The 24,812-nt window shown below is 54.9% G+C and overlaps 1 protein-coding gene across 3 annotated transcripts in view; it reads right to left on the minus strand.

Moving 5' to 3' along the window:
• LOC140429063 (growth hormone receptor-like) overlaps positions 1–24,812 on the minus strand; it is a 470,486-nt gene that overhangs the window by 93,713 nt on the left and 351,961 nt on the right. For all 3 annotated transcript variants that reach the window (XM_072515603.1, XM_072515601.1, XM_072515602.1), the window contains exons 3-5: positions 7,916–8,033; positions 6,796–6,950; positions 3,686–3,864 (exon numbers count right to left, since the gene is read on the minus strand). In XM_072515603.1, the coding sequence (XP_072371704.1) occupies positions 3,686–3,864; positions 6,796–6,950; positions 7,916–8,033 (452 nt within the window). The remainder of the gene's footprint in view (positions 1–3,685; positions 3,865–6,795; positions 6,951–7,915; positions 8,034–24,812) is intronic.

The raw sequence follows: 24,812 nt of genomic DNA on the forward strand, positions 1-24,812 counted from the left end.
AGGGTTAATGTAAGCCTACTTGTGACACTATCTATGATAACTATAAAGATTATTAGCAACACCAAATCAGGTTCAATTATTTTACTATCAACCTATTTACCATCATGTCAATGTTTGAAAACTGACGATTCAAGCCCATTACTAGAGAAGTAACCAATCACATCAGAGAGGGACAAACAAAACACAGAATCAAGTGAGTTTCCTCTGTGTTAAACCATTCTCCAACAACATTTATTTCTGCAGTTGGACCTGATGTAAACTCGAGGCTCCACTCAGCCAGTGGTTGTGAAAGGACACTTCAACGCGAGGTGGGTTTGATCGCCTGTTACTTCAAGTGGCACTCAATGAACACGAGCCTGTCACTGGGGGGCCTGGCTGATGGCACACAGCAGGCTGGAAAGGCAGTGTTCTCCCTCTTCAACAAGGCCTCAGACACAGAGCAGGAGCTCCGTCCAGCTGCCGCCTGCTTTCTCCGGCCTCTTTGTGTCCCAGCCTGAGCTGACGCGTCAATGTTCATGCATTGTATTGAGAAGGTTATTCTGAAGGTGCACAGCAGGTCAGTCAGCGTCCATGGAGAAAGGAGGGTGCTGTTGAGGGCGCTACGCCAGCCCATCGGTACGTGCAGTTTATTTATTAATGCAGCAAAATCGGATTTCAGAGGCAGAGGTGATTCGCTCCCCGGATCGAGAGGGAAAATGAAATGTATGCTCTGCCTGAAGGCAGCTCCTTGGCTCACTGTCGGCTAATGCTGCACCTCAGCTGCTATCTTGGCAGGTTGTCTCATTGCTGGTGGTTTTCCAGGGGCACGGCGAGGGGGCAGGGGGAGGGGGGCAGGGGGAGGGGGCAGGGGGAGGGGGCAGGGGGAGGGGGCAGGGGCAGGGGGAGGGTCAGGGCGAGGGGGCAGGGCGAGGGGGCAGGGCGAGGGGGCAGGGCGAGGGGGCAGGGGGTGGGGGCAGGGCGAGGGGGCAGGGGTGGGGGCAGGGCGAGGGGGCAGGGCGAGTAGGCAGGGGCGAGGGGGCAGGGCGAGGGGGCAGGGGGTGGGGGCAGGGCGAGGGGGGCAGGGCGAGGGGGCACGGCGAGGGGGCAGGGGGTGGGGACAGGGCGAGGGGGTAGGACCCTCAGCTGGGATGGGAATCCAAAGCCCCCTTTGTGTCGTCCTGAATGACACACGAACCAACCACCCGCTGAGCTGACCGACCCCCTCCATCATGGTGAACCGTGCAAATAAAACGGATTCCGTCCCGATGGGGCCGATACTTTCACCTGCGAGGACCAGGAGATAATTCCACAGCTCCACACCACCTTCTGGAGGACAACTTGGGATGGGCTGTCAATCAGACAGTTTGGGGTCCGTGTTGCCTGTTTTATTGTATCAGCTACAACATTCCTCACAAAATTAATCTCACAAAATCAAAACCTTTTGCCAGCTTATAGGCACCACATCAACTGCAAAGGCCTCCTCACCCGGCTGTTAGCTCAGCAAACAACTCAATCCCGTTTGCGGGAACAAATTTTGCTTTCAACCAACCCATGCCTACTTTCACTAATTAATCTCCACTTCTCCAACTGACCAATTCAGGCTATTGGTCCTGATTGAAAATCGTCACCAAATGGCGGACGGTGCTGGTGGTCGATGGGGTTTCCCTGGTGATTTGGCTTCCAGTGGTTGTGAGCAGGGCGAGGTCGCTGTAGGGCACGTGGCAGAGGCCTTGGGAGGGGGGGGGGGGGGGGTCACGGCGGGAGGGAGTGGCGTGAACCAATCCGGCGTCGGGCCGCCCCAAAGGTGCGGGATTTCTTCACACCTTTAGGGGTCAAGCCCTCACCTTGAGGGGCTCGGCCCGCGCCGGAGTGGTTGGCGCTGGCGACCGGCGGGAAAGGCCATTGGCGCCACGCCAGCCGGGGCCGAAAGGACTTCGCCGGCCACGGAAGTCCGCGCATGCGCGGGGGGGGTCTCTTCCGCGTCGGCCATGGTGAAGACCGTGGCCGAGGCGGAGGGGAAAAGAGTGCCCCCACGGCACAGGCCCGCCGCGGATCGTTGGGCCCCGATCGCGGCCAGGCCACCGTGGGGGCACCCCCCCGGGGCCAGATCGCCCCCCCCCCCCCCAGGACCCCGGAGCCCGCCCGCGCCGCCTAGTCCCGCCGGGAAGAGAGGTGGTTTGACCCTCGCCGGCGGGACAGGCATTCCAGCAGCGGGACTTCGGCCCATCGCGGGCCGGAGAATCGCCGGGGGGGGGGGGGGGGGGGGGGGGGGGGGGGGGCGCCGACCGGCGCGATTCCCGTCCTCGCCAAATATCCGGTGCCGGAGGATTCGGCAACCGGCGGGGGCGGGATTCACGCCAGCCCCCGGCGATTCTCCGACGAAGGAGTGGGCGGCAGTACCTAAACTTGGGCCTTTGGTAGAGGATCGGAAGATCTTGGGCAGGATTCTCCGAAATGGCGGCTAAGTGTTGACACGGCCTAAACACCGGAGCCTTTCACGCCGGCGTCAACGGGCCCCTTGGCCCAGCGATTCGCTTACCTGAAGGGGGCCAGCAGGACGCCAGGTTGCTCCGCACAGCTGCGGCTGATGATGCCGGGCCAAGTGCTCCAAGGAAGAGGCCACTGGCAGGAGGGACGACTGAGATAGCAAGATTGGAAAGCCACACCCTCCACCATGCAAGCTGACAGCCATCACGGTTTCAGTTTTGGTGCGTCTAATCCATGCACCCCGTGGTGTTGGTATTGTCTCACCTCCTGTGCCCAAGAGACTGCTTCAGGTGGCTGCCCGTGACAATTGCCCCACCTCCGCCAGAGGCCGCACAGTCACACTGGGCACCTTTGCTATTTTTGATGCCAGCTCTGAGACCTACAGTGATCTGACCCCGGATCTGTGGAAAGAGTCTGTGGTTACCAAGGCCCCATTCCAGGAATTCACCGATCACCTGGCCAAGGTCCACTCTCGCGTGTCTGTCGAAAGGTCCCAATCAGCCGCTGTTAACTGGCCTGGAGTTGCTGGGCTGTCCTTACCCACTGTATTGAACAAGGGTGTAACATTTGCAATTCTCCAGTCTTCTGGCATCTTTTTTATAATCTTTAGTGTCACAAGTAGGCTTACATTAACGCTGCAATGAAGTTACTGTGAAAAGCCCCTAGTCGCCACATTCCGGCGCCTGTTTGGGTACACGGAGGGAGAATTCAGAATGTCCAATTCACCTAACAGCACGTCTTTCGGGACTTGTGGGAGGAAACCGGAGCACCCGGAGGAAACCCACGCAGGCACGGGGAGAACGTGCAGACTCCGCACAGGCAGTGACCCAAGCCGGGAATCGAACCTGGGACCCAGGAGCTGTGAAGCGACAGTGCTAACCACTGTGCTGGCGTACCAGCCCCGAGTCCAAGGAAAGTTGGCAGGTTCAGACCAGTGACCCTGGAATCTCCACTTCCTTCACAATCCTCAGCTGCATCTCATCCCGATTAATTGACATCTCCACTTCAGGCAGAGCCTAACTTTTCTACTGCCTCCTATTCCCCAGTTTTCCTGTGGGCTCTCTCTCCTGCCTCCTGTCTTACTTTGTCTATGGTCGCCATCTCTTCCAGTGAAGACACGTGCAGGGTACTCGTATAACCGCCAAATCTCTGAGCGATCACAGCCGCCACACTGGTGATGTTGGTCACTCTGCTGCCTCACAGAGGCTGAGACACCTACCGATTCCCAGAGTTCCGCTCCGCCAGCTTTGTACTGAATTTCATATCGGCGTGAATTCCATCCGGAGCTGACATCAGAACTGACCGGGTCCTGCCACCACAGCTGGATGTCCATCAATAATCCCGATCGGCTGATGTTCAGGAGCGCCCAGTTCAGGGAGATTGGAACATCCGCTTCCACTGAACAGAGAACAAATAGATTAAAAGATCTGACACAGCGAGAGGGGGTGACACAGCGAGGGGGGGTGACACAGCGAGGGGGGGTGACACAGCGAGGGGGGGTGACACAGCGAGGGGGGGGGTGACACAGCGAGGGGGTGACACAGCGAGGGGGGGTGACACAGCGAGGGGGGGGGTGACACAGTGGGGGGTGACACAGCGAGGGGGGGTGACACAGCGAGGGGGGTGACACAGCGAGGAGGGGGTGACACAGCGAGGGGGGGGGTGACACAGCGAGGGGGGGTGACACAGTGAGGGGGGTGACACAGCGAGGGGGGTGACACAGCGAGGGGGGGGTGACACAGCGAGGGGGGGTGACACAGCGAGGGGGGGTGACACAGCGAGGGGGGGTGACACAGCGAGGGGGGGTGACACAGCGAGGGGGGAGTGACACAGTGGGGGGGATGACACAGCGAGGCGGGGGTGACACAGCGAGGGGGGGGTGACACAGCGGGGGGGATGACACAGCGGGGGGGGTGACACAGCGGGGGGGGTGACACAGCAGGGGGGGGACACAGCGAGGGGGGTGACACAGCAGGGGGCGGTGACACAGCGAAGGGGGTGACACAGCGGGGGGGTGACACAGCGAGGGGGGGTGACACAGCGAGGGGGGTGACACAGCGAGGGGGGGGTGACACAGCGAGGGGGGGTGACACAGCGAGGGGGGGGTGACACAGCGAGGGGGTTGACACAGCGGGGGGGGTGACACAGCGAGGGGGGGTGACACAGCGAGGGGGGGGCGACACAGCGAGGGGGGTGACACAGCGTGGGGGGGTGACACAGCGAGGGGGGGGTGACACAGTGGGGGGGTGACACAGCGAGGGGGGTGACACAGCGAGGGGGGGTGACACAGCGGGGGGGGTGACACAGCGAGGGGGGGTGACACAGTGGGGGGGAATGACACAGCGAGGCGGGGGTGACACAGCGAGGGGGGGGTGACACAGCGAGGGGGGGTGACACAGCGGGGGGGTGACACAGCGAGGGGGGTGACACAGCGAGGGGGGGGTGACACAGTGGGGGGGGTGACACAGCGAGGGGGGGTGACACAGCGAGTGGGGGGTGACACAGCGAGGGGGGGTGACACAGCGAGGGGGGGTGACACAGCGAGGGGGGAGTGACACAGTGGGGGGGGATGACACAGCGAGGCGGGGGTGACACAGCGAGGGGGGGGTGACACAGCGGGGGGGATGACACAGCGGGGGGGTGACACAGCGGGGGGGGGTGACACAGCAGGGGGGGGTGACACAGCGAGGGGGGTGACACAGCAGGGGGGGGTGACACAGCGAAGGGGGTGACACAGCGGGGGGGGTGACACAGCGAGGGGGGGTGACACAGCGAGGGGGTGACACAGCGAGGGGGGGGGGTGACACAGCGAGGGGGGGTGACACAGCGAGGGGGGGGTGACACAGCGAGGGGGTTGACACAGCGGGGGGGTGACACAGCGAGGGGGGGTGACACAGCGAGGGGGGGCGACACAGCGAGGGGGAGGTGACACAGCGAGGGGGGGTGACACAGCGAGGGGGGGTGACACAGTGGGGGGGTGACACAGCGAGGGGGGGTGACAGAGCGAGGGGGGGGGTGACACAGCGGGGGGGTGACACAGCGAGGGGGGGGGTGACACAGCGGGGGGGGTGACACAGCGAGGGGGGGGTGACACAGCGAGGGGGGGGTGACACGGCGGTGGGGGTGACACAGCGGTGGGGGTGACACAGCGAGGGGGGGTGACACAGTGGGGGGGATGATACAGCGAGGGGGGTGACACAGCGAGGGGCGTGACACAGCGGGGGGGGGTGACACAGCGGTGGGGGTGACACAGCGAGGGGGGGTGACACAGCGGGGGGGGATGACGCAGTGGGAGGGTGACACAGCGAGGGGGGGTGACACAGCGAGGGGGGTGGTGGGTGACACAGGCGGGGGGGGGTGACACAGCGGGGGGGGTGACACAGCGAGGGGGGGGTGACACAGCAGGGGGTGTGACACAGCGAGGGGGGGGTGACACAGTGGGGGGGATGACACAGCGAGGCGGGGGTGACACAGCGAGGGGGGGGCGACACAGCGAGGGGGGGGTGACACAGCGAGGGGGGGTGACACAGCGAGGGGGGGGTGACACAGTGGGGGGGTGACACAGCGAGGGGGGGTGACACAGCGAGGGGGGTGACACAGTGGGGGGGATGACACAGCGAGGCGGGGGTGACACAGCGAGGGGGGGTGACACAGCGAGGGGGGGTGACACAGCGAGGGGGGGTGACACAGTGGGGGGGTGACACAGCGAGGCGGGGGGTGACACAGCGAGGGGGGGGTGACACAGCGAGGGGGGGGGTGACACAGCGAGGGGGGGGTGCTGACACAGCGAGGGGGGGGTGACACAGCGAGGGGGGGTGACACAGCGAGGCGGGGGTGACACAGCGAGGGGGGGGTGACACAGCGAGGGGGGGGTGACACAGCGAGGGGGGGTGCTGACACAGCGAGGGGGGGTGACACAGCGAGGGGGGGGTGACACAGCGAGGCGGGGGTGACACAGCGAGGGGGGGTGACACAGCGAGGGGGGGGTGACACAGCGAGGGGGGGTGCTGACACAGCGAGGGGGGTGACACAGCGAGGGGGGGGTGCTGACACAGCGAGGCGGGGGGGTGACACAGCGAGGGGGGGTGACACAGCGAGGGGGGGTGACACAGCGAGGGGGGGGGGTGACACAGCGAGTGGGGGTGCTGACACAGCGAGGGGGGGGTGACATAGCGAGGGGGGGTGACACAGCGGGAGGGGGGTGACACAGCGGGGGGGGGGGTGACACAGCGAGGCGCAGAGGGAGCTGGGTGACACAGCGAGGGGGGGTGGCACAGCGGGGGGGGATGGTGGTGACACAGCGAGGCGCAGAGGGAGCTGTTTATTTACCAGGACGATGGAAGGTAAAGCAGCGTTGCTGGTGTGTGACGTTGTCAGATTGCAGCCTGACACAAACCTCAGCCTCCCTGCTGTCCGACTGATTGAGGTAACAGGTGCTCTCCCCGCTCTGAGAGATTGGACATTCCCTCCAGCTCGGGCTGTGTCTGCACAACAACAGCAGTCAGTCAATAATTAGCACACCATTTGACAAACAACTATTTCTTGTACAGTGTGGGTTAGATAGAAAGCTATAATCAGGAAGAAATTGGTGGAGAAGACACACTAACACAGGAACTCGGTAAGTCACCTCCTTAAACACGAGGCTGCTAATAAACATAGTAGAGGTCACAACCTTTAACATTTATATTGGATAACTGAGGGCTGGAGAACTGGAAGTTTGTTAATGTTACGTCACACTGAGAGAATGAAGAACAAAAAACAACATTGGCGATGGGGAATGATCAGGAACAACAATAAAAGCTTGTTTGTAACGGGGTAATGGGCAGCCCGATAGCAGAGTGGTTAGCACTGTTGCTTCTCAGCGCCAGGGACCCGGGGTCGACTCCCGGCTTGGGTCACTGTCTGTGCGGAGTTTGCACGCTCTCCCCGTGTCTGCGTGGGTTTCCTCCGGGTGCTCCGGTTTCCTCCCACAAGTCCCGAAAGACGTGCTGTGAGGTGAATTGGACATTCTGAATTCTCCCTCTGTGTACCCGAACAGGCGCCGGAATGTGGCGACTAGGGGCTTTTCACAGTCACTTCATCGCAGTGTTAATGTAAGCCCACTTGTGACACTAATAAAGATTATTATTATTGATTATTACATGATATATTCTCACATCAGAGGGCAATACTGCAAAGCTTAAGATTGGCTCAATGTACAATTGTGGAATCTGTTGGGAATTCTGAATACAAGGACTTCCTACATAAAGGTCAATGGGTCTGTTAGATTTAGTCAAGATAACTGCAGAAAATGATGGGTTCTAATCTAGTTGCTCGAATCTAATCTAGTTGTTGGATATTTTTGGAGTTCCAGTTCTTCATTCGTGCGAGTCTCAACAATGTAAAAGATAGACACATCATTGAATAGATAACAAAGACTCAGCAATCACAACTGTTAAACCTTACTGACCCGTTGTTATAGAAGAATTTTAGTTGGCTATGTTGCGTCAGGTTCTGGTTGTTTCCCTCGCTCCATCGGCATGCGAACGTTTCCTGCTCCAGCGAACGGCACTCTGTAATTGTAGGTCCTTCAAGAGGAAATAAAGAGATGAAAGGTTCACAGAACATTGAGATAGAAGAAGTGAGATCTACAGGATTCCTGCCTTTCTCCATATCACAGCGATTGTTGTGAACAAAATGGTTTCCAATAGCGTTCCAGGAAGACACACTGGGCGGGATTCTCCGACCCCCCGCCGGGCTGGAGAATCGCCGGGGGGGGGGGCGGTGTGAATTCCGTGATCGGGGCCCACCGATCTGCGGGCGGGCCTGTGCCGTGGGGGCGTTCTTTCCGTCCGCGACGACCGCTGTAAAGCTCCGCCATGGCCGGCGCGGAGAGGAAACCCCCTGCGCATGCGCAGGAATCACGGCAGCGATTCTGGGACCACGCCGGCGCTCCCGCCCATGCGCCAACTCGCACCGGCCGGCGGAGGACCTTCGGCACCGGTTGGCACGGCGCCAATCACTCCAGCGCCGGCCTAGCCCCCGAAGGTGCAGAGGATTCCGCACCTTCCGGGCGGCCCGACGCCGGAGTGCTTCACGCCGCTCCTCGGCACCGGTATGGCCCAGCCCGCCGGGTAGCGGACAATCACGCCCACTGTTTCTTTTCAATGAATTGGGCACGGCACGCGTGCAGCTGCTGAAGGATTAACAACAAGACGCGACAGCAATCCCATGGACGGTCTCACTTAGTCATTGCTGCTCTAATCTCTCACACCCCATAACACCGGACGCCATTAACATCTTTCTCATCTAAACTAATCCTTATCACCGAGTTCAGCGGCAGTCACTCCCCAACGTGTGTCTACAGCACCACAGCTGACAGCCTCACTTTTGTCATAATATCCACTCATGTATATAATGAGATGCAGATAGGCAGTGATTGACACACAGGATAACCAATGAACACACACAACACATAACAACCAATCACCAGACAGGACACCACCACTGTAAAGCACACAGGGCATTAAGACTCTCGCTCTCCCTACAGGACACAGCGACTGAGATAGTCAGAGTGCACAAGCCAGTGAGCACTATCACCATGAGGTAGAGAGTTAGTCTGGTCAGGCCAGTGGGAGGTTAGCAGTTAGATTGATAGAGTGTCAACTCACAGCAGACTATGTACAGCAATCAGCAAGTTCAATAAAACAGTGTTGGACCGTCTCCTGTGTCAGAAGCCTGTTTCTAGCTTCACTGCATCCAGTTGCAGTCAACGTTGAACCAACTCACTTAACACATCAACTTTGTCTTTAGTCTTTCACCAGATGTACGTGTCATAGAAATATAACATAGACGATAGGAGCAGGAGGAGGCCTTTTGGCCCTTCGAGCCTGCTCCGCCATTCATCACCATCATGGCTGATCATCCAACTCAATAGCCTTATCCTGCTTTCTCCCCATAGCCTTTGATCCCATTCTCCCCAAGTGCTATATCCAGCCGCCTCTTCAATATTCAGTGTTTTAGCATCAACTACTTCCTGAGGTAATGAATTCCACAGGCTCACCGCTCTCTGGGTGAAGAAATGTCTCCTTACCTCTGTCCGAAATGGTTACCCTGAATCCTCAGGCTGTGACCCCTGGTTCTGGACACACCCATCATTGGTAACATCTTCCCTGCATCTACCCTGTCCAGTCCTGTTAGAATTTTATAATCTCTATGAGATCCCCCCTCATTCGCCTGAACTCCAGCGAGAACAATCCCAACCGAGTCACTCTCTCCTCATACGTCACACCGCCATGTCCGGAATCAGTCTGGGCCAGCAATTGTTGCCCATCCCGAATAGCCCTTCAACTGCGTGTCCTGCCGGGTCATGCGAGAGGGCAGTTAAGTCAACCACATTAGTGGAGTCACATGTTGGCCAGACCGGGTAAGATCGGCAGATTTCCTTCCCTGAAGGAACATTAGAGAACCAGATGGGTTTTTGCCACAATCGATGATAGTTTCATGGTTACTGAGACTAGGGGCAGGATTCTCCAACCCCCCGCCGGGTCGGAGAATCGCCGGGAGGTGGCATGAATCCTGCCTCTGCCGGCTGCCGAATCCTCCCTCACTGGAGATTCGGCGGGGGCAGGAATCGCGCTGCGCCGGTCGGCGCCCCCCCCCCCCCCGGCGATTCTCCGGCCCGCGATGGGCCGAAGTCCCGCTGCTGTAATGCCTGTCCCCGCCGGCGTGAATTAAACCACCTCCCTTACCGGCGGGACCAGGCGGCGCGGACGGGCTCCGGGGTCCTGGGGGGGGCGCGGGGCGATCTGGCCCCGGGGGGTGCCCCCACGGTGGCCTGGCCCGCGATCGGGGCCCACCGATCGGCGGGCGGGCCTGTGTCAACCTCCGCCATGGCCGGCGCGGAGAAGAACATGCGCGGGGATGACGTCAGCAGCCGCTGACGCTCCCGCGCATGCGCGGACGTCCGCCGGCCAGCGGAGTCCCTTCGGCCCCGGCGGGCGTGGCGCCAAAAGCCTTCCACGCCAGCCAGCGGGACGGCAACCACTCCGGCGCGGGCCTAGCCCCTAAAGGTGAGGGCTTGGCCCCTAAAGGTGCGGAGAAATCCACACCTTTGGGGCGGCCTGACGCCGGAGTGGTTCCCGCCACTCCCTCCCGCCGGGACCCCCCGCCCTGCCGGGTAGGGGAGAATTCCACCCGAGATTTATATTCCAGTTTTGTCCATTAGATTTAAATTACAATCAGCTGCCGTGATGGGATTTGAACCCATGTCCCCACTCTGGGCCTCTGCATTACTGGTGCAGTGAGATTAGTACTGTGCGACCCCCCCCTCAGCCAGTGCTACTCTGTGTATGTCGGATAAATAATCGCACAGAGAGAGGGAGGGAGAATCAGAGGTTAAACCGCTCCCACCAAACCTCAGGAAACACTTTTAAAATTGGATTTTCACTTGGATCCGCCTTGGTTAAAAAAGGCCCCCAAACATGCGATTTCCATCTTTGTGTGTATGTATTTGGGGGTTTGCGGGGAGGAGATGGGGGGGTGGTGGCGGGGAGGGATGGGGGTGTGGGGGGGGCGTTGAGGAAGAGGGGCTAAGAGATGTAGGATACAGTTAAACCTGCCCAAGCTGGAACCAGACAGTGAAACTACTGTCACTCGGTCAGTAATGCAGAGGCCCAGGCTAATGATCTGAGGTCATGGGTTCAAATCCCACCAGGACAAACAGGAGGACAGGCAAGTGCTGATGGTTAGATGGCCTGCCTCAGTTCTCTGGGACACCATACAAGTTGCTTCAGAAGTTGTTAAATCCTCTTGCCCTCCCCCTCCCCGCACACCCATGTCCCCTCGTACCCGCCATGCCACCTCCATGGCTACTCACCACTACACACCATGGGCAGACCTCAGGAGACATTTAGAGATGAAAAATAAACTTTGGCTTATTTTTAAAAATAAACTCAGAACTCTTTGCTTTTGAAACTCAACCAAGCATTCATCGTGACATATCGATAGCCCTTGGAGAATAGTCAACAAAGAACGCTATTTAAATGGCAAAGTCAGAAGCTGCATATTTTTTCTAACCGCCATAGATGGCCTTTCAATCAAAGTAGTCCAGTCGAAGTTTTCCTGAAATATCTGAGGCTGCAGATGTCACAAAGCGTTAAAGTTTAAAGAGCAGGGGATTTAAAAAAGAATCAGATCATGAAAATTATACAGATCTTTTCTACCATCCAGGAACATTTACATCTATTCCAACACTTTATAGCTTCTGTACTGTGGGTTAAGGTCCTTGCAACAGCCAAAATGGGGTCAGTTTGAACTCAACATTGAGCCCCTCTCCCTTTCCCCTACCAGCAAACGTTGGATATGGGACATGGAAGAGGGGCTTCTGTGTCCGGGTCCCGCCCGCCATTTTTAAAGGTTTGCAAAGTCTTGAAGACTCCAGGAAAATCCAATCCATGAGGGTTGGTTTCATCTCAAGATTCACAGAGTCCTAGATGTTTACAGCATGGAAACAGGCCCTTCGGCCCAGCTTGTCCATGCTGCCCAGTTTCTGTCACTAAGCTAGTCCCACTTGCCCACATTTGGCCCATATCCCTCTATACCCACCCTGTCCATGTAACTGTCTAACTGCTTTTTAAAGGACAAAATTGTACCCACCTGTACCACTGCCTCGGGCAGCTCGTTCCAGATGCTCAGCACCCTCTGTGTGAAGACATTTCCCCTCTGGGCTCTTTTGTATCTCACCCCTCTCACCTTAAACGTATGCCCTCTAGCTCTAGACTTCCCTACCTTTGGGAAAAGCGGTTGACTATCTACCTTATCGATGCCCCTCATTAGAACATAGAACATAGAACATTACAGCGCAGTACAGGCCCTTCGGCCCTCGATGTTGCGCCGACCTGTGAAACCACTCTAAAGCCCATCTACACTATTGCCTTATTGTCCATATGTCTGTCCAATGGCCATTTGAATGTCCTTAGTGTTGGCGAGTCCACTACTGTTGCAGGCAGGGCATTCCACGCCCTTACTACTCTCTGAGTAAAGAACCTACCTCTGACATCTGTCCTATATCTATCTCCCCTCAATTTAAAGCTATGTCCCCTCGTGCTAGACATCACCATCCGAGGAAAAAGGCTCTCACTGTCCACTCTATCCAATCCTCTGATCATCTTGTATGCCTCAATTAAGTCACCTCTTAACCTTCTTCTCTCGAACGAAAACAGCCTCAACTCCCTCAGCCTTACCTCATAAGATCTTCCCTCCATACCAGGCAACATTCTGGTAAATCTCCTCTGCACCCTTTCCAATGCTTCCACATCCTTTCTATAATGCGGCGACCAGAATTGCACGCAATACTCCAAATGCAGCCGCACCAGAGTTTTGTACAGCTGCAACATGACCTCATGGCTCCGAAACTCAATCCCTCTACCAATAAAAGCTAATACACCGTATGCCTTCTTAACAACCCTCTCAACCTGGGTGGCAACTTTCAGGGATCTATGTACATGGACACCGAGATCTCTCTGCGCGCCCACACTGCCAAGAATCTTACCATTAGCCCAGTACTCTGTCTTCCTGTTATTCCTTCCAATATGAATCACCTCACACTTTTCTGCATTAAACTCCATTTGCCACCTCTCAGCCCAGCGCTGCAGCTTATCTATGTCCCTCTGTAACTTGTAACATCCTTCCGCACTGTCCACAACTCCACCGACTTTAGTGTCATCTGCAAATTTACTCACCCATCCTTCTACGCCCTCCTCCAGGTCATTTATAAAAATGACAAACAGCAGTGGCCCCAAGACAGATCCTTGTGGTACACCACTAGTAATAGGACTCCTGTCTGAACATTTCCCATCAACCACCACCCTTTGTCTTCTTCCAGCTATCCAATTTCTGATCCAAACTGCTAAATCACCCTGAATCCCATGCCTCCATATTTTCTGCAGTAGCCTACCGTGGGGAACCTTATCAAACGCTTTTACTGAAATCCATATACACCACATCAACTGCTTTAACCTCATCCACCTGTTTGGTCACCTTGTCAAAGAACTCAATAAGGTTTGTGAGGCACGACCTACCCTTCACAAAACCGTGTTGACTATCTCTAATCAAATTATTCCTTTCCAGATGATTATACATCCTATCTCTTCTGAACCTTTCCAAGATTTTGCCCACAACAGAAGTAAGACTCACTGGTCTATAGGTACCGGGGTTGTCTTTACTCCCCTTCTTGAACAAGGGGGCAACATTTGCTATCCTCCAGTCTTCTGGCACTATTCCTGTAGACAAAGATGACTTAAAGATCAAAGCCATAGGCTCAGCAATCTCCTCCCTAGCTTCCCAGAGAATCCTAGGATAAATCCCATCCGGCCCAGGGGACTTATCTATTTTCACGCTTTCCAGAATTGCTAACACCTCCTCCTTATGAACCTCAAGCCCTTCTAGTCTAGTAGCCTGAATCTCAGTATTCTCCTCGACAACATTGTCTTTTTCCTGTGTGAATACTGATGAAAAATATTCATTTAGCACCTCTCCTATCTCCTCGAACTCCAAGCACAACTTCCCACTACTGTCCTTGACTGGCCCTATTCTTACCCTAGTCATTCTTTTATTCCTGACATATCTGTAGAAAGCTTTAGGGTTAACCTTGATCCTACCTGCCAAAGACTTCTCATGTCCCCTCCTGGCTCTTCTTAGCTCTCTCTTTAGGTCCTTCCTAGCTAACTTGTAACTCTTGAGCGCCCTAACTGAACCTTCGTGTTTCATCTTTACATAAGCCTCCTTCTTCCTCTTGACAAGTGTTTTGACTGCTTTAGTAAACCACGGTTCCCTTTCTCGACCACTTCCTCCCTGCCTGACAGGTACATACTTATCAAGGACACGCAGTAGCTGTTCCTTGAACAAGCTCCACATTTCCATTGTGCCCATCCCCTGAAGTTTTCCTCTCCATCCGATGCATCCTAAGTCTTGCCTCATCGCATCATAATTGCCTTTCCCCCAGATATAACTCTTGCCCTGGGGTATATACCTATCCCTTTCCATCACTAAAGTAAACATAATCGAATTGTGGTCACTATCACCAAAGTGCTCACCTACCTCCAAATCTAACACCTGTCCTGGTTCATTACCCAGTACCAAATCCAATATGGCCTTGCCTCTCGTTGGCCTATCTACATACTGTGTCAGGAAACCCTCTTGCACACACTGGACAAAAACGGACCCATCTAAAGTACTCGAACTATAGCGTTTCCAGTCAATATTTGGAAAGTTAAAGTCCCCCACAACAACTACCCTGTTGCTTTCACTCCTATCCAGAATCATCTTTGCAATCCTTTCCTCTACATCTCTGGAACTTTTCGGAGGCCGATAGAAAACCCCTAACAGGGTGACCTCTCCTTTCCTGTTTCTAACCTCAGCCCATACTACCTCAGTAGACGAGTCCTCATCAAACGTCCTTTCTGCCACCGTAATACTGTCCTTTACTAACAATGCCACCCCTCCCCCTCTTTTATCACCTTCCCTGAGCTTACTGAAATATCTAAACCCTGGCACCTGCAACAACCATTCCTGTCCCTGCTCTATCCATGTCTCCGAAATGGCCTCAACATCGAAGTCCCAGGTACCAACCCATGCCGCAAGTTCACCCACCTTATTCCGGATGCTCCTGGCATTGAAGAAGACACATTTTAAACCACCTTCCTGCCTGCCGGTACACTCCTGCAACTTTGAAACCTTACTCATGACCTCACTACTCTCAACCTCCTGTATACTGGAGATACAATTCAGGTTCCCAAGCCCCTGCTGAACTCGTTTAAACCCTCCCAAAGAGCATTAGCAAATTTCCCCCCCAGGATATTGGTACCCCTCTGGTCCAGGTGTAGACCATCCCGTTTGTAGAGGTCCCACCGACCCCAGAATGAGCCCCAATTATCCAGAAATCTGAAACCCTCCCTCCTGCACCATCCCTGTAGCCACGTGTTCAACTCCTCTCTCTCCCTATTCCTCGTCTCGCTATCACGTGGCATGGGTAACAACCCATTTTATTTTATAGACCTCTATAAGATCACCCCGAAGCCTCCTACGCTCCAGGGAAAAAAGTCGCAGCCTATGCAGCCTCTCGTTATAGCTCAGAGCATCAAGTCCTGGGAGCATCCCCGTAAATCTCTTCTGCACTCTTTCTCGTTTAACAATATCCTTCCTATAATAGGGTGACCAGAACTGAACACAGTATTCCAAGTGTGGCCTTACCAATGTCTTGTACAACTTCAACAAGACGTCCCAACTCCTGTATTCAATGTTCTGACCAATGAAACCAAGCATGCCGAATGCCTTCTTCACCACCCTGTCCACCTGCGACTCCACCTTCGAGGAGCTATGAACCTGTACTCCTTGATCTCTTTGTTCTGTAACTCTCCCCAACTCCCTACCATTAACTGAGTAGGTCCTGCCCCGATTCGATCTACCAAAATGTATCACCTCACATTTATCCAAATTAAACTCCATCTGCCATTCATCGGCCCACTGGCCCAATTGATCAAGATCCCATTGCAGTCCTAGATAACCTTCTTCACTATCCACTATGGCACCAATCTTGGTGTCATCTGCAAACTTAGTAACCATGCCTCCGACATTCTCATCCAAATCATTAATATACATAACAAATAACAGTGGACCCAGCCCCGATCCCTGAGGCACACCACTGGTCACAGGCCACCAGTTTGAAAAACAACCCTCCACAATCACTCTTTGGCTTTGGTCGCTGTTATAACCTGCCTACTTACCATTGGCTGGGGACTAATGACTATCCCACAATCCTGTGGGAGTATGAGCTTCCCCAATGAGGGGGGCGGAGAAACCTCTAGTAAACTCCTAGTATAAATAAAGCTGGCCAGTTCAGGAACCAGCAGGAAGGAGTATGTAGCAAGGGAAGTTGCTGCTACTGTTATGTATATATGTTACAGTAAATAACTGTTCTTACTTTTGTAGCCATGTAAAATGGCTGCGTTCCGATTAATCTGGCCAAAACCCAGTTTAAAATGGCTAAACTGAAAGACTGCTGGGAAAAGCAGCCAAGAAGACACAAGCAGGCAGCTGCAGACAGTATTGCATATTCAGCTCTGGGAACGTAGCCCAGATCGATACTCAGGGCTATCAACAGCCCTTCAACCCAGGTATCCGCAGTTTCATTCAGGACTGTTTACACCTAATCTACTCAGACATCCACAGTTAAATCGGCTATCCCCGGGAACAATTGCAACATATTAGCAATTGAATACCGGGCCAGACCTGTCGGCGCCTGCAGTGGCCGAAACAAAGACAGGTGAGCGACCACCCCCCGATCGAGGAATTGCCTCACCATTGGACACATCGACCCCAGAGACTGGGGACAGAATCCAATCACTTGGGACTCAGGGTCAAGGGCCGCCCTGGGAGGCGGGAAGCCTCAGGGCCCTATAAAAGCGAAGGTCCAAGTTCAGATCTCTCTCTCTCTCATCTTCGCCTGCTCGAGACCTTCGCAAGACCAGCCACCGTGTATAGTAAGTTTGAATCCAACGATCGCTATCCGGTAGAGACACCTAGCCACCGACCTGTAGCAGCCTTTTGAACCCCGCGGGCCAGATTTGATTGGACAAGCCATTCGTTTCCCTGACCTGGTGGGCTCTTCCTAAGTTAAGTATTGGCCAGTAGTGATAGGTTTTATTATACAGAAAGTAGTATTAGGGTATTAATATTGCTTGTTGTCTATAATAAATGACCGTTGTTTTAATCCTTACTAAGCGGTGTGCTGTGTTATTAATCATAACCTGAACTTGAACCACGTGGCGGTATCAGAAAGATACCTGGCGACACATGAGCAAAGGTGACCGAAACAGAGCAAACAGACTAAAGTTAGAAAGAGCAACACTTTGTATCCTTAAAACTCGTGCTGGATTCTTCGTGGCCCTTACAAAACTGGCGACGAGGGTTAAAGTGAATAGCTGTCTACACTGCTGAAGCCACCTCCCTGGATTTTTGTTGGATACAGGTTGGAAGTTGTTTTCTATTATACCATGCCTCTGTACGGACGTTTGGATGTTTTTGATGCTGCGCTGGAAAGCTGGAACCAGTACGCACAACGGATGCGTTACTATTTCCGGGCAAACAATATCACCGAAAACAAGCACCAGGTGGTCATATTGCTCACCGCCTGCGGCCCGCATATGTTTGGGGTGATTAGGAGCCTTACGTACCCAGCTGCGTCGGACACCAAAACGTTTGATGAACTTGTGAATATAGTGGAGCAACATTTTAACCCAACCCCGTCCACGATAGTCCAGCGTTACCGGTTTAATACCGCTGAGAGGACCCCTGGAGAATCCCTTGCCGATTTTCTATCCAGGCTACGCAGGATTGCGGAGTACTGTGACTATGGTGAGACTTTGTCAGAAATGTTACGCGACTGTTTGGTTTGCGGTATTAACAATGCGGACACCCAGAGAAAGTTGTTAGCGGAGCCAACATTGACTTTACAACAGGCCATTCAAATAGTATTGTCCCGAGAGAGCGCAGAACGAGGAGTACAGGAGCTACAGGGAATGGAAGTGCATGCCTTGGGGCGCAACCCCTTCTGTCCGAAAACGTCCCTCCGCACTCCTGCGGTACCTTGGGCGAGGCAACGTCCAGACCGACGCCAGTGGCCGTCGGACATTCCTCCCCGAAGGGAGCCTTCTCCAGAGCCAATGGATGAGGAGCCATGTCCGTGTCAGACTTGTAGGCGCCGACCCCGTCGCGGACGGCGGTCCTGGGGGCGCCAGAGGCGCCGTCGTCCGACCGAAACTGGGACTAGCCCAGGGGCCGTAACTGGGACCAGCCCAGAGGCCGTACCTTCCATGTGGATGAACCTGCGGCGACCACTCCTGAGGACGTGGAGACGGAGGATGACTGCCTGCAGCTGCATTGTGTGGCAGCTCCCCGTGTGGCCCCCATTAAGGTGACAGTACAGATCAATGGTCACCTGCTTGAGATGGAGTTGGACACGGGCGCAGCAGTCTCCGTGATCGCCCAGAGGACATTCGACTGCATCAAGCAGGGTATACAGACCCTTACATTAACCGACTCACAGGCCAGGTTGGCCACCTACACGGGGGAACCACTGGACATTGCAGGAAGTACAATGACCCCTGTTGTCTATGGACGCCAGGAGGGGCGTTTCCCACTTATCGTGCTGCGCGGCCATGGGCCCAGCCTGTTGGGTCGGGACTGGTTGAGCCATTTGCGGTTGCAATGGCAGCACATCCTCCAAACAGTTTCTTGAGGGTTGACTGAGGTGCTAGGACGATACCCAGATGTATTCCAGAGAGGTTTGGGGAAAATAAAAGGGGCCGTAGCCCGTATCAAAGTTGAACCAGGAGCCACGCCGCGCTATTTCCGGACGCGCCCAGTGCCTTACGCCTTGCTCGAGAAGGTAGAAGGGGAGCTCACTCGTTTGGAGAGTTTGGGTATTATCAGGCCCGTCCGCTTTGCTGACTGGGCAGCACCAATTGTACCTGTAATGAAGCCAGATGCCACACTTCGCTTGTGTGGCAACTATAAACTTACAGTGAATACGGTTTCCCGACTCGACCGATATCCAATGCCTCGCATAGAGGATCTCTACGCGAAACTTGCAGGTGGACTCTCGTTCACAAAATTAGATATGAGTCACGCCTACCTGCAGTTGGAGCTGGACCCTGCCTCCCGACCATATGTAACGATTAATATACACCGGGGCCTGTATGAATATACACGGTTGCCCTTTGGAGTATCCTCTGCCTGCGCAATTTTTCAACGTGTTATGGAGGGCATTTTGAGAGGTTTACCACGTGTGGCTGTCTACTTAGATGACGTTTTGATTACAGGGACGTCGGAGCAGGAACATTTGGAAAATCTGGAGGCTCTCCTTAGACGCCTTTCGGAGGCTGGAGTCCGTTTACGTCACACAAAGTGCGTATTTCAGGCAAAGGAAGTAGTCTACCTAGGTTATCGGGTGGACCGCGAGGGTCTGCACCCCGTCGCAGAGAACGTGCGTGCAATTCAACATGCCCCTGCCCCGACTGACACTTCGCATCTTCGTTCTTTTCTCGGTCTCGTAAACCATTACAGGAAGTTCCTCCCCAATCTGGCAACTACGCTGGCCCCCTTACACCTGCTGCTAAAGAAAAATCACACCTGGGTTTGGGGTCAGCCGCAAGAAACCGCTTTCCGGAGGGTAAAGCAACAATCGTCGTCGTCTGGGTTACTAACCCACTATGATCCTGGAACGCCTTTGCTCGTCACATGTGATGCATCCCCGTATGGTATTGGGGCCGTCCTGTCCCACAAGATGGAGAACGGGGCCGAACGACCGATAGCTTTTGCCTCCCAGCGCTGGGCTTTGTTGCTTGCTGCATACGAGTATTCTCTGGAGCACAAACCAGGTACGCAGATAGCAAATGCCGACGCACTGAGCCGATTGCCTTTATCGACCGGCCCCATGTCGACCCCCACGACCGGTGAGGTGGTTGCGACCCTAGATTTTATGGACACCTTGCCTGTCACGGCATCACAGATCCGTGAGTGGACCCAGACGGAGCCAGTCCTGTCAAAGGTTCGGCACATAGTCCTGTATGGTGGGCAGCACAGACAGCTCCCAGGCGAGTTGCGGGCATTTTCCTCCAAGCTGTCAGAATTCAGCGTGGAAGACGGCATCCTCTTGTGGGGGATGCGTGTGATTGTCCCGGAAAAAGGCCAGGAGCTGATACTATCAGACTTGCACAATGGGCGTCCAGGTGTGACCAAAATGAAAATGTTGGCCTGGAGTTATGTCTGGTGGCCAGGCCTCGACACCGACATTGAGAAGGTGGCCCAAAACTGCTCCATTTGCCAGGAGCATCAGAAGCTTCCGCCGGCCGCACCCCTACATCACTGGGAATGGCCAGGGCGGCCTTGGGCACGCTTACATGTAGATTTCGCAGGCCCTTTTCAAGGATCCATGTTCCTTCTACTAATTGACGCCCAGTCCAAATGGCTAGAGGTGCATAAGATGCAGGGGACAACGTCCTGCGCAACAATTGAAAAGATGCGTTTATCGTTTAGTACGCATGGCCTCCCCGAAGTGCTGGTCACGGATAACGGCACTCCATTCACGTGTGAGGAGTTTGCGTGGTTCACGAAGATGAACGACCTCCGCCATATCCGCACTGCCCCTTACCACCCGGCTTCAAATGGGTTGGCAGGGCGCGCAGTGCAGACATTCAAAAGAGGCCTAAAGAAGCAGTCTTCCGGATCAATGGACACGAGACTGGCTCGCTTTTTGTTTACGTACAGGACCACCCCCCCATGCAGTGACTGGGGTAGCTCCCGCAGAACTCCTAATGGGCCGGAGACTTCGCACCCGCCTTAGTATGGTTTTCCCGGACATTGGCGCAAAAGTACGCCGCACACAAGAACGGCAGGGACAGGGATTTTCTCGGCATCGGCCGATTCGGCAGTTTGCGCCCGGTGACCCAGTGTTCGTTCGGAATTTTGCTGGTGGTGCCCAGTGGGTTCCTGGTGTAATCTTTCGCCAAACGGGCCCTATATCTTACCAAGTGCAAGCCCAGGGTCGTCTCCAGCGAAAACATGTAGACCACGTTCGGTCCAGAAAACCATCCCCTCAAAAGATTCCCCGCCCCCGGAGCTCATTTCAACAGCCGCAGAGACCAGAGACAAGGGAAGGTAGTCCTCACAATCTTCCACTGGTGCCTCACTCGAAGCCTGCGCAGGTCGTTACAGAACCGAATGGAGATAGAGACGCTGGCATGACGGAGGCAGCAGACTCTGACTCCGAGATGGAGACACAGGATGCATCAGAGGGGGAATCCTCGGGTCCACGGGCCGTGGGTGTACAACCGTTGTGCCGCTCATCACGGAAGCGCCGGTCTCCGTCTCGTTACACGCCGCCTGATCCAGCGCCGCGTGCAAATGGTGTCCGGCCTGCGGCCAAACGAGTCCGACGCCCTCCTTCGCCAGGGTCTTCGGTGGATTCCTTGGACTTTGGGGGGAGGGATGTTATAACCTGCCTATTTACCATTGGCTGGGGACTAATGACTATCCCACAATCCTGTGGGAGTATGAGCTTCCCCAATGAGGAGGGCGGAGAAACCACTAGTAAACTCCTAATATAAATAAAGCTGGCCAGTTTGGAACCAGCAGGAAGGAGTATGGAGCAAGGGAAGTTACTGCTACTGTTATGTATATATGCTATTGTAAATAAATGTTATCACTTTGTATCCTTAAAACTCGTGCTGGATTCTTCGTGGCCCTTACAAAAGTCGCCAAGCCGATTTTGTGTCTAATTGGCTACCTCGCCCTGGATTCCGTGAGATTTAACCTTTAAAGCGTTTCATACTCTTAACCTTTAAGAGTATGAACAGCTGGAGCTGGAATACCAATTCTATCTTTCATCAAGTCTTTGTCACCAATGGCGGAAGACAGTGAGTGAACTTAACCAGATTACAAAGGGACTGAAAGGTTTTCGGAGGTTCAGCCTAGACGAGAAGCAGTTTCATAGAGGGATATAAGAAAGTAAGGAGCGGTTAACCTGGGTGAATACTTTAAACAGTGGGAACTGAACTGGTCAGAGGTTTTAGTTAATGAGGGGTAACTTTGGACCTGTTCATGTCGGTCCCTCGTGCAGAGAGAGAGAGAGATCAACATTCAGAATGGTGGAATGGATAGTGGAAACATTTAAGAAACCAATCGAGTCAAAAATAAGGAGTGCAGGGTTAATCTGGTTGGATAAATTAAGATGGGACAAATGATCTGCCCACATCTGCGAATGTTTTTTGATCTTGTGACAAGGCTGGTTGTTGGGCCTCAAACAGGCCTTGGATCAATTCCTGCTGTAGTTCACTTGTTGATCAGGGGTGTCACTGTTGAGCAGTGTTGAGAGATCCCCACCTCTGTAAAGTTATAAGGTGAGCTGGCTGACATGTCATTACGTGACGGCAACTATTATCAGCTGCAGTTTCCGCACACGCACTCTCTGTTCAGAATTCTGCTTGCCAAAAAGGGTTGGTCTTTGGTAATAATTATAATCTTTATTAGTGTCACAAGTAGGCTTACATTAACGCTGCAATGAAGTTACTGTGAAAATCCCCTAGTCGCCACATTCCGGCGCCTGTTCGGGTACACCGAGGGAGAATTCAGAATGTCCAATTCACCAACAGCACGTCTTTCGGGACTTGTGGGAGGAAACCGGAGCACCCGGAGGAAACCCACGCAGACACGGGGAGAACGTGCAGACTCCGCACAGACAGTGACCCAAGCCGGAATCGAACCCGGGACCCTGGAGCTGTGAAGCCACAGTGCTAACCACTGTGCCACCGCGTCGCCCTATCGCAAGGTGATTGGAGTGCAGAAATAAAGAAGGCTCGTCACAATTGTGCAGGGTTTTGGTGAGGCCACATCTGGAATACTGTGTGCAGTTGTGGTCTCCACATGGAGGAGCGGTTACACCTGCATTGGAGGCGGTACAGCGAAGGTTCTGTAGATTGGTCCCTGGAGTGAGGGCGTTGTCCTATAATGAGGCTGAATAAATCGGGCTTACACTCTCTTGAGTTTGGAAGATTCGGAGGTGATCCCATGGAAACTCACAACATTCTGTGTTAATGTAAACCTACTTGTGACACATTGAGGGCAGCCGGTAGCACAGTGGTTAGCACAATTGCTTCACAGCTCCAGGGTCCCAGGTTCGATTCCCGGCTTGGGTCACTGTCTGTGCGGAGTCTGCACATCCGCCCCGTGTCTGCGTGGGTTTCCTCCGGGTGCTCCGGTTTCCTCCCACAGTCCAAATACGTGCAGGTTAGGTGGATTGGCCGTGATAAATTGCCCTTAGTGTCCAAAAAGGTTAGGTGGGGTTACTGGGATAGGTTGGAAGTGTGGGTTTAAATGGGGTGCTCTTTCAAAGAGCCGGTGTAGACTCGATGGGCTGAATGGCCTCCTTCTGCACTGTGAATTCTACGATTCTATGATTCTGAGGGGGTTTGATAGGGTGGAGGCTTAGAGATTGTTTCCGCTGGTCTGGGAACCGAAAACACAGGGCGGGGTTCTCTCAGCCGGGGCAGGGCCCGAGAATCGCCGCGACCGCCGCGAATCACGCCAGGCTGCCCCGACGCCGGCCGCCATTCTCTGCAGAGCAGAGAATTGGCGCCATTGCCGCTGTTGTGGTCGGATAAATGGTGTGGTCCGGGATGGGCCGAGCGGCCTTGGCAAAAGGCCCGAGTCCCGCCGATGCCGTTCTCACCTGTTCTCAGCCGGCGGGACCACGGTGTGGAAGGGTCCGGGGGCGGCCTGTGGAGGGGGAGGGGGAGGGGGGTGTCCGACCCCGGGAGGGGGGGGTCCGACCCCGGGAGGGGCTCCGATGTGGCCTGGCCCGCGATCGGGGCCCACCGGTCGGCTGGCAGGCCTCTCGAGCTGGGGGTCTCCTTTCTTCCGCGCCGGCCCTTTAGCCCTGCGCCATTGGGCGTCGGGGCCGACGCGGAGAAGGGAGCCACTGCGCACGCGCAGACCCCGCGGCGCCCAGTTGACGCCGGGATCAGCAGCTGGAGCGGCGTGGGTCGCTCCAGTGCCGCGCTGGCCCCCTGTCGGGGCCGGAATTGCTGATCCTGAGGCCGTGTTCCGACGGCGTCAACACTTAACCTCAGGATCAGAGAATCCCGCCCACTGTGTCAGGATTGAGGGCCGATCATTTCGGACTGAGATGTGGAGAAATTACTTCACTCAAAGGGTTTTGAATCTTTGGAATCCGCAGAGCCATGTCCCGCCGGTACGCACCTGGTTTGATTTACGCCGGCGGGTCCGGCCGAAAATGGGCAGCCACTCGGTCCATCACGGGCCGGAGAACCGCCGACCGGCGCGATTCCCGCCCCCGCCAAAACCCCGGCACCGGAGAATTCGGCAACCGGCGTCGGGACGGGATACACACCGCCCCCCCCGGCGATTCTCCGGCCCGGCGGGGGGGGGGGGGGGGGCGAGAATCCCGCCCATGGTCTCTCGATGAATTAGGGGACATGGGAAGTGGGCGGGAAAGTGGAGTTGAAGCATCAGCTGTGATCACATGACTGGCGGAGCAGGCTCGATGGGCTGAATGGTCTGCTCCTGCTCCTGTTTCTTCTGTCCTTGAGTTCAAGCATTTCCTCATTTGATCATAAACATCAAAATGTAAGACTGACAATATATCATCCAGCCACTCAACAAAAGAGTTAAAAATTCCAACAAAGTACTCAGATTAAAAGACAGAAAGGTACAATACAAATCTCCTGGAGCATATGTATATTCCTCAATGCCCTGGTCACGCCCACTTGGAGTGACATGAGTACCACTCA

Source organism: Scyliorhinus torazame, chromosome 9 (assembly GCF_047496885.1).
Source record: "Scyliorhinus torazame isolate Kashiwa2021f chromosome 9, sScyTor2.1, whole genome shotgun sequence".
NCBI lineage: Eukaryota > Metazoa > Chordata > Chondrichthyes > Carcharhiniformes > Scyliorhinidae > Scyliorhinus > Scyliorhinus torazame.